Source organism: Linepithema humile, chromosome 7, assembly GCF_040581485.1.
Source record: "Linepithema humile isolate Giens D197 chromosome 7, Lhum_UNIL_v1.0, whole genome shotgun sequence".
Lineage (NCBI taxonomy): Eukaryota > Metazoa > Arthropoda > Insecta > Hymenoptera > Formicidae > Linepithema > Linepithema humile.
The window spans coordinates 8271037-8280629 of record NC_090134.1 but is presented as its reverse complement, the minus strand read 5'-3'; the positions used below and the strand labels follow the sequence as shown (position 1 = coordinate 8280629).

The 9593-nt window shown below is 34.6% G+C and overlaps 2 protein-coding genes across 2 annotated transcripts; one reads left to right on the top strand and one right to left on the bottom strand.

Moving 5' to 3' along the window:
* Positions 1-276: 276 nt before the first annotated feature.
* Positions 277-1596, bottom strand: LOC105675815 (dnaJ homolog subfamily C member 4-like). The gene is made up of 4 exons (XM_012373244.2): positions 1388-1596; positions 1100-1190; positions 799-956; positions 277-638 (listed from the first exon to the last, which is right to left on the bottom strand). The coding sequence occupies exons 1-4, from the start codon at positions 1453-1455 to the stop codon at positions 323-325; spliced, it is 633 nt and encodes a 210-aa protein (XP_012228667.1). The 5' UTR covers positions 1456-1596; the 3' UTR covers positions 277-322.
* A 141-nt stretch (positions 1597-1737) lies between these two features.
* On the top strand, positions 1738-5690 carry LOC105675814 (maternal embryonic leucine zipper kinase-like). Its single transcript, XM_012373243.2, has 12 exons — positions 1738-2048; positions 2262-2412; positions 2496-2605; positions 2687-2840; positions 2916-3022; positions 3078-3245; positions 3327-3524; positions 3611-3830; positions 4410-4479; positions 4554-4704; positions 4793-4896; positions 4980-5690. The coding sequence occupies exons 1-12, from the start codon at positions 1905-1907 to the stop codon at positions 5251-5253; spliced, it is 1851 nt and encodes a 616-aa protein (XP_012228666.1). The 5' UTR covers positions 1738-1904; the 3' UTR covers positions 5254-5690.
* The last annotated feature ends 3903 nt before the right edge of the window (positions 5691-9593 follow it).

Here is a 9593-nt window from a genome sequence, read left to right as displayed (position 1 = left end):
TATTATTATCAAAATAATTTCATAAAAAATATAAAATTTTATAGGAATTTTAAAGCATAAATTGATGTGTAAACTAGAAGTAGTATTCTATGTTTTTAGAGCTTTTATATATTTAATATAATGTACAATGTTTTAAAAATTTTGTAATTTCATACAATTACAAATATAACATTTTATCCCACCCAAAAATATATAAATAGAAATAATATTTATATTCATTATAATAAAAAGAAATAGGATGTCAAGAAAGTGCATGAGGTAAGAAAAATACTAATGTTTCGAAAATAACTGACGCTTCTTTTAATTTCTGATAAAATTTTTGCTAACGTTCACTATTATCTCTAGCCAGATAGTCATTAAGATCCTTTATGGAATTAAGATTCTCTATGACTAGACTATTGGATTTAGTACGTGCTACACCTCGAATCCGTTGGTATTCCTGTTCTAATTGAGCATCGTGTAAACGCACAATATTTCTTACTCTCATAGAATGAAACATAAAAAAGGCTGGTACTAATCCTAACCCGAACAATAAAAGAGCTATTACGAGCCCGAAATATGCATTTGGCTTTTGCTGAGGTGGTGGCCATGGTCCGCCTGCTGTACGTACTTCATATTCCCATTGACTTCCATATTGCCTACATATAATAACACATTATATTCATCGATTGCATTATATTTTTTATAAATAATTATGCAATATAGAATCAATTATAAAAATAAATCTCTTATATACAGTCTTAAGAGAAATATACACTTGTTCCATTTCAACAAAGTCAATATATTGCATTATCTTACATCCTCTGTGAAGTATATGTATAAGATGGGCTGTATTTATGACACTTCAAATTGAAATCATATTGACGTCTTGTACTTTCTTTCCCCAGAATCGAATAGGCTTCATTTAATTTCACAAAATCAGCGTGACTGTGTTTTCCACTAGTATCAGGATGCAGCTAGTAAAAGCAAAAGCGCAGTTTGCATGACTTAAGAGTTTTAAAAGTGAAAATTGAAGAAGTGTATTGTTTATAATCATTATGTTGCAGAATAAAGACTTACATGTCTTGCATACATAAAAGTTATCTGAAACGTTACATACTTGTTTTGATAATCTGAGGAAAGCTCGTTTAATTTCTTTCTGTGATGCATCAGGTGAAACATTTAAAGTCTCATAATGATTTTGTTGGTACCTTTAACAAAAAGATGCTACATTGAGAGTGCAAGATCTTTTTTAGTAGTATCAGATTCTACATTGAGAATAAAATAACGTTCTCAGCATATTTGGAGGAAAACAAAAAGAAGAAAAAATTTGTAAGAATATACAGAAAATGCCATGAAAAAGAATGAATCTATCGTTTAACAATAACTGATGAAGCAAGTTTCTAACCTTTGAGTGCTATAACTTCTAATTGCACAACAGATTTCTGGCTTGCATACTCTAAGAAGTTGTGCCATTACTTATCAATGCACTATCTTTCGATGCAGCAATTATTTCGCAAAACCGAAACATTTTGCGCATTAACGCATTTATTTGTCAAATGCATGCCATTTTCCACACAATAATAACATTCCACTAACATGTATTATCAACTTTCTAAGAGATGTCACTACTTGCACGAATAAAGTAGATTTCTTCCTATTCCACGTTCGATATTTATACTACTTTAGCGACCGCTCCCCTAAAAAGTCGATGTAGTTACTGAATTGAAATTTGTATGCGCTGTATTCAACTCTGACATCATTGATAGTGAGAAAGTGGGCGCTACCGGCGAGCCAAGTCTTGATTGGCTGTCAAAAGTTGTTTACGTTAGGAAAACGCGGTTCAAAAGTTGATACAGCGATCGAGGCGAGACGCGGATATTTTCAGTATTTATGATCCGTATTCCTCGCGACCGAGCTTCACAATGGTGCGATATGCCGCCCTTAAAGGATTGTACGAGCTGGAGAAGACGATCGGCAGTGGTGGCTTTGCCAAAGTCAAACTGGCGACTCATGTCGCTACCGGCGAAAAGGTTGCCATTAAGATTATGGAGAAGACGACATTGGGTGTAAGAAAGATTTTAAGTGTCAAAATTATTTTCTATTGTGTTAAGAGTACCATAATTTTTACTATTATTTTTAATTATTTTGTTATTTTCAATTTTAATTTTCATGCAGAAACTGCAATTTTTCTCTTGTCAACCAAAATTTTTCCATGATTTTTTACATTCTTCATCTATTTCAACTATTAAAATGTATTTATCCTGCAATATTTATTTCAGGAAGATTTACCAAGGGTGAAGCTTGAAGTGGAAGCCCTTAAGACATTGTTGCATCAACATATCTGCAGACTGTATCAAGTGATAGAAACCGAGAGTCATTATTTCATGGTAATAGAATATTGTTCTGGTGGAGAACTATTCGACCACATAGGTAATATTGAATATGATATCTCTAAGGAACTTCTTATTGTGTTTATAAGTCATAAGTCTTAATATTACATCCTTGTATTACAGTTGAGAAAAACAGATTGTCGGAAACTGACTCTCGCAAGTTCTTTCGCCAGATAGTTTCTGCAGTGGCATATATGCACAGTTTGGGTTATGCTCATAGAGACTTAAAGCCTGTAAATTTATATATAAATTTTCTATCTCATAATCCTCATTATCTGAATTGGATTAATTAAGTTATTTTCTTCTTTTAACAGGAAAATGTCTTGCTAGATAAAGATGAAAATTTAAAATTAATTGATTTTGGGCTGTGCGCCAAACCCAAGATGGGAATGCAGGCACATTTATATACTTCTTGTGGTTCTCCTACGTATGCTGCACCAGAACTCATAATGGGAAAGAAATATTTAGGTACGTTAGCTTTTGGAATTTTATTTGTTTGAACATTTTATGTAATTTATGCTCAATGTATAAATTTTTTTGCAGGCTCTGAAGTGGACATTTGGAGTATGGGAGTTCTCCTTTATGCTTTACTATGTGGCTTTTTGCCTTTTGATGACAATAATTTAGAGAATTTATATAGAAAGATACTTGTAAGTATTTCAAATGTCTGTATATTATTACATAAATACATAAGCATTATTTCAGACTGGCAGATATGAGGAACCGTATTGGTTGTCTGATGACAGTAAAACATTAATCAGGTTGATGTTACAAATTGATCCGGCCAAGAGAATTACTATTCAGGAATTATGTAATCATCCCTGGATCAGAACAAATTTTCTGAGGCCTGTATCATTCATTCATAGAACAAAAGTAAGCATTTTCTATGACAAAAATGATTTTATGAATCTAAATTCTTCATTAAAAATATGAATTTTTTCTATGAACATCTAGTTCGAAAAAGACGATGAAGTATTGAGTACTATGTCCGCTATTTCTGGTAATAATAGTACAGACATATGGAAGAAGCTTATGCAGAGCGATAGAACCGATTACAGAACAGCTACATATCTATTGTTGCTTGACAGAAAATTACGTGGACTTTCGTTGAAAATAGCACCTGTAATGAAGCCGTACTTTAAGCAAGGAATTGTAGGTCTTTTTTTGTATTGATATTTGATATTGATATTTTTGAATATGATATATGATTTAATTATATAAATTTTTATCTCATGTAGAATGGCATAAATTTTCCACAACGCGAAGCAAAAGTTAACAATTTTATAACGAAACTGGACCACTCGCCAAGGAGCAAAGTAAATAATGGACAATCTCCAGTGATTGATATGACTTACAATGTTTTGCCTAACGAAAATGACGAAAATAAGTTCACAGAACCATGTGCGCCAGTAAGGAAAAGACTACGAAGCAAAGAATCTGATGATGTATCATCTCCCGGTGAATATTTCATCATCTCTACAATATTCTAATCCTTTCCCCTTCAGTTTCATTTCTTATCAAGAAAAATATCTGTATTTTTGATAAATTCTTTTGATACGTTTTGTTCTGTCTTCAGGAATGTTTCACATATTTCTAAGCTCAAGTTTTATGGTCATTAGATTTCAAAGGTTTTTACATACAACTATTTATCGAACGCGTTGCAACCACATTTAGTCTCGTAGTTTATTTTCTAAAGTTCACTTCTAATTAGGTGATGCCAGCACCACCTAATTAGAAACTTTAATGAAAGTTCCCGACTGCCGTAAATTACAGTGGTCGCGCGAAAAGCGGATAATTACCTCGAGAAGAGCAACGGCTTGCTAACAAACGCAATTTGGGCTTAAGAATCCCCATATACAAGAATTCTTTTCCAAAACTTCTTAGAAGATACATTCCTTAAGCATTCTCGCATTTATACCCTTTCTATCCAGAAGAATATTAAACCTTTCAGTAATCCTATCTATTTTATACTTTACTAATAATTTATCAATGATGCTTAAGTTATGTTATAATTTTTTAAAAATAATTTTATTGCAGTTCCAATCAAAAGACCACCCGAAAATAGATCAGTTACTACTCCAACGCAATCCTCAACGCCAGATTCAAAGTAAATTTGTGAATTGATATAAAAATATATATAATACGATAGATGTAATTGTTCAAAAAATGTAATATTTTTAGACATGTACAAACATCTACACCTGGTAGTGCAAGAAAAGTTATGCTGGGTTTAGAGCGAGGATTGAATCGAGTGAGACATGTTTTAACGCCAAAAAGGCGAATGAAAAATGAAAATATGGATTCTGATGAACCAAACGTACTATCAGGAAAGGTATACACCTTAATCCAAAGACAACTCTTGAAAACTGAAGATATTGTTAGAAGACTAGTTGCTAATAAATTTTATTCCATTTCTAAAGGGTCTTTCTAACGTATCGGCAACGTGCAGTGGTTGTCCAAAGCATGTTCTCTCAAAACTACGAAGAGCGCTTCGACAAAAGGGTATAATGTGCCGTCAAAAAGGGTAATTATCTATTTTTTTTAACGCTTTTAACGCTATTAACAATTCTGTCTGCAATTGTGTTATTAAAAATCAATCTACCATAGATACATTCTACAAGGAGAAACTGAGGAATCCTTTTCGGAAGACAAGAAACATTCGTCGAAGTCGATTTCGGCTCAAAATACCTGTTCTTTCGAACTCGAGGTCTGTCTATTAGAGATTGGTCCAAACGGTAAGCGATTAGTGGGCATTCGTCGAAAAAGACTAAAGGGCGACGCATGGGTCTATAAACGCGTCTGTGAGGAAATCCTCGCTTTGACAGTAGAGGATATTTCAATAGATCCGGAAGGATCTTCCGAGTCCAAGTGTCCTATTTAAAATAGTTGTCATAGCTATATATATTTACGATGTAGATTTCTTGATATGTGTTTAATAATCTGATGAGATTAATAATGATAATAACGTGGTGAAAGAAGCTAGCATGTGTCTTGATCTCTTGATAGCCAATAGTATGAAGATTTATGTTTCATAAAAAAAGAAAAAAAAGAAAAAAAACGACTATATGTGCAACGGATAGTGTAAGCCTTAAAAATATGCAATTTCTAACTACTCAAATGTTAAAAATGTAACTACTGTGAAGAAATTATTTTGATGTAATGTACATTTATTTTCCAGAGATAGTTATATAGATTAAACGTCAGATTTATGAAAAGATCTAAATATTCCTGAGGTACGGGTTGTAATTATGTAAGAAAATATGGTAATATAATAACGTTTATGCAAATTATAATTTAATAAATTTATACTGCATTATATCTATTATTCTTTGTTGTTTATATAAAAAAATAAAAGAACAACCATAAGATAATATAATCCATTTAATAAAGAATGTAGTATCATTTCCTGACATATTTTAATATCAGAAAAAAATTATTATTAAATTCTTTCATTCTATGTATCATGGAATGTCGGTATTGATCTCAAGAATGTTATAGAGCGATCGATTATACTCTATAGACAGCACAAAGAAATTTCCTGCGCGAGGAGCAGTTTGAGCCTCGCTCGCCCTTTTCTGTCCGGAATATGTAAAGCTCAATTTCGCGTTTATACCACAGATATAAAGTATCGCGGCCCGTTTGAACCGGTCCGCATCTCCGCCGCCGGCCGGTATAGAACTATAGACAGGCGAAGATATAAAATCACCACAAATCGATCAGCATAAAGTGGAGCCGCGCGTACACTTCACTTCATGCTTTATGGGAGAAGGCGAACCGACCTTTTATCTTTGCCCGCTCAATAATCGCTGGGTCTTTTCCCCGTAGGTACGTATCCCTCTCTCGCGCGCGCAAACCCGTCCCGACGTAGTTCGATCGGCCGTCGTTTTTTCTCTCGTGTCGATTCGGTGCCGAGGCAAGACAAAGCCCGGTTGCTGCGGCCTACCTCGCAATCGCTATACTTGCAATGCGTGCGCTCAAAAAATGTACAGGATTCTTCTCCTTTGTGGATATCCCTTTCTATCAAGACACGATTTTTCTTTTTGCCATTACGTTTCTAAAGAAAAAGTTGCCTGCAGATTTGAAATGTAACACGATACAAAACTACCGATAACTACGATATCTTTCAAAAATCTCTGCGTTAACTGAAATAGAATAATGAAAAAAAAAATTGGTAGAATAGTAATATGTTTAAAATAAAAAGAAGAAGCAGAAGGAAAAAATTGACTGTGGAATCGCAGGAAGTAACGTCAAATGTAATCAAGATAAGCCGATGATTAATTAAAGGTTACATTATAGAATTAATCTAAAAGCAGAAACAACACGAAAGTTTCTTGTAAACGAAGTTCACGACATAAATTTCTAAGTCGGCCAAGTATAAATTACAATTAACGCGTATAAGCACGTGCATTAAATATTGCTATCCTCTCAATTCATCTTTAAGTCGAAAGAACTGAAGCGAAACACGAGAGTATATGAATATCTAATTTGTTTATAAACAAATAATGTTTGCACAAACCATTTCAAAATAATTCTACATTGCACATACCGGTGTATATTCACAGTTGTAGATTTGATTTTATCACATAATTTAATTTGATATTTTTTTTTATGTAAATTCAATCGTAAATAGCTCTCTGTTTTTTAAAGATACTATCTTCAAATTGGTGTAATTTGACAAATATGTACAAATTATATGTACAAATTGCGTGACATTAATTTGCCGTTGAATGAATTTCAGTGTACAAGATGGCATTAGCACAGCCACCGCGCACGAGGATGAACGTTACTACCCGCGTACTACCTCGTTCTCGCCGATATATCGGCTGTCCAACACCGGTTCGTACCAATTACCGTCTGGCCGGCGGTTAATTAAGGATTGGGGCAATGAGGCCCGGCGATACAGTTTCCGCGATAATGATTATCTGCGACGGTAATTGAGCGAACGGCTATACACTGCGAGGGGAGCGAAGAAGGAAAGAAAGAAAAATGCAAGAGGCGTGAGCAATGAAAAAAGAAATGAACTACATTGTGTCAGATTAAAGATAGTTTCTGTCTTAGTTTATACTTCTCATTTAAATTCTGCTTTCGTTTCTTTAATTGTAAATGTTATCGCGATTTCATGTTTTTTTTTTACATTTTTCTGGAGATATCTTTCTATCTATTCAGAGAATTAGAATTCTAGAATTTTGTTATGCATTAAATGACTACTGCGAGAAAGAGGGAGAAAAAATATGCTTCTTACTGATAGAGGCGGTAAAAACGGTGGATCTTGGAAGGAGAGGAAGAGGGGAAGTCCTTTACCGGCTTGGACTACGAGTCAGGCGAGCTCGCGAGCAAGACGCGTTACCGAGAGGTAAATGTAAGCATACGTACAAAGCCACGCACATACGAGGAGGAGGTAAGGGTGGCACGCGCGGCCCGCTTCTATCGCTTCCGGGCATCAGCGTGCTCGCGAGCCGCGGCTAATTGCTCTTTAATGCAAGCGAACGAGCGAGCAAGCGGACGCGTTGCTTTTCTTGGACGTGTGTCGAGAAAAAGCCAGCTTCGATGATGTTGTTAACGACGAAAATGCCACATAAGCGAGCGATAATTCCGCGTTTAATGTCGCAAAATTGTGAGAAAGTTGCGAAGAGAGCGTTTTGAAGAAATTATTATACACCGTTAAAGAGCTTTGACGAATAAAATTTAATTAATTCTTCTCGTGTCTCCTTTCGCCTCTTGACGGTTAGAAAACTAAGCGTTTTTTTTTTGTACGGCGAAGCGATATAATCGTGGCACTGCGGGTGAAAGTAGTTTCTTCGAGTAATTGTGTTTTCTCGAAACGTAATTTCCTACTTCGAGTCACGTACGATTTTAAAGTGACATTTGTTACAGGCAAAAGAAACGATTTCTTCGCGCTGCTACGATGTGCACACTCTTTTCGCGATATTTTCTTCGAGTAATCAGAAGCCGCGTATCGTTATGCAGCTTGCACTCGGAAGGAAGACGGGGAGCGCTAATCATCCGGTTTGCCTACTCGTTTTTTTTTTTCTTTCAGGGTCGGGCCTGTTTATTCGCGGGAGGAAAGGGCGCGCTGCTGGCAAAAATAAAGGGCAGAAAGCCCCGGATTCGTCGAGGCATGACCAGCGCGTCCACCAGAAGCTCATACATATGTACGCGGCTCGGACCGGACAGTGGCGAGCAACCCTCTTCCTCCTCCTCCTCCTCTTCCTCTCCCTTCTCTGGAATCCATTCCTGTGGGGAGGTCCCTCCGGAAAAATGAATATGCAGTCGCGTGAGAGAGTATTATTTTATAAAATTTACTATCTCGTGCCCGCGCATTATCCACCCTCTTCTACCGACCACTGCCACCGGCCCGGCAGATTCGTCGCAAGTTTTCCACGCTAACATGAAACCGGACCTAGTCTCGAGATGAAATATTTCTTAAAATGAGCGGAACTTTCTATCCAATCGTATATTTCCATCTGAAAATGGACCTTTTGGCTATACAACTTTTTTTAAGCCAAATTTAAATGTTATCATCTCGATGTGATTAAAATCCGTACATTTCTAACGTAAAAAAATCAGATAAAATATATTTATGATAAAATAGTAATAATATATTTATGATAAAATAGTAATATATCCTATATTGAAATGTGTTAATTGTAATTGTTTGTGTGTGCATATTATTACAATTATGTACACTTATTAATTACGTGTATTTAAATAATAAAAAAAATAATAACCACATAAGCATCATACCATAATTGCATTTAGTAATTATGTGGTAAATATTAACGAATGAAAAAATAGCAGTTGATAGCAGTATTTTGTATAATTGCGCAAGTATAATGAATGAATTCACTCACCGATCGTTGTACTCTAGCTAAGTACACTCTCAGTGTTGTACCTGAAAATTTAATATTTATTTCAGTTATTATAAATTAGATATTTTATGTACATTAATTATTATTAGTTATTTTATATGATTTATTTCTAGTGTGATTAAAACATATCTATATGCAATAAACAGTGTGAATAATATTCTGAAAATTGTAATGAATATTTAATGTACTGTAATAAATATTTAAACACACAAAAATATTTTGAAATACGCAACAGGCATATATCTTAAATATTTAACAAATTCTAATTGTATATGTGTTATATATTATATTTAAATAATGAATAAATAATTGTACTCACCAGCTAGGGTATTGCAGTTTACTCCGCATGCTG

What these genes read in the sequence shown, in the direction of transcription:
- LOC105675815 (XM_012373244.2), bottom strand. Translation starts at nt 1,455, where the DNA reads ATGGCACAACTTCTTAGAGTATGCAAGCCAGAAATCTGTTGTGCAATT. An exon ending in TCCTCAGATTATCAAAACAA is followed by an intron (nt 957 to 1,099) that starts GTATGTAACGTT and finishes TGCTTTTACTAG; the next exon opens with CTGCATCCTGATACTAGTGG. An exon ending in ACATATACTTCACAGAGGAT is followed by an intron (nt 639 to 798) that starts GTAAGATAATGC and finishes TATTATATGTAG; the next exon opens with GCAATATGGAAGTCAATGGG.
- LOC105675814 (XM_012373243.2), top strand. Translation starts at nt 1,905, where the DNA reads ATGGTGCGATATGCCGCCCTTAAAGGATTGTACGAGCTGGAGAAGACG. An exon ending in AGAACTATTCGACCACATAG is followed by an intron (nt 2,413 to 2,495) that starts GTAATATTGAAT and finishes CTTGTATTACAG; the next exon opens with TTGAGAAAAACAGATTGTCG. An exon ending in CATTCATTCATAGAACAAAA is followed by an intron (nt 3,246 to 3,326) that starts GTAAGCATTTTC and finishes ATGAACATCTAG; the next exon opens with TTCGAAAAAGACGATGAAGT.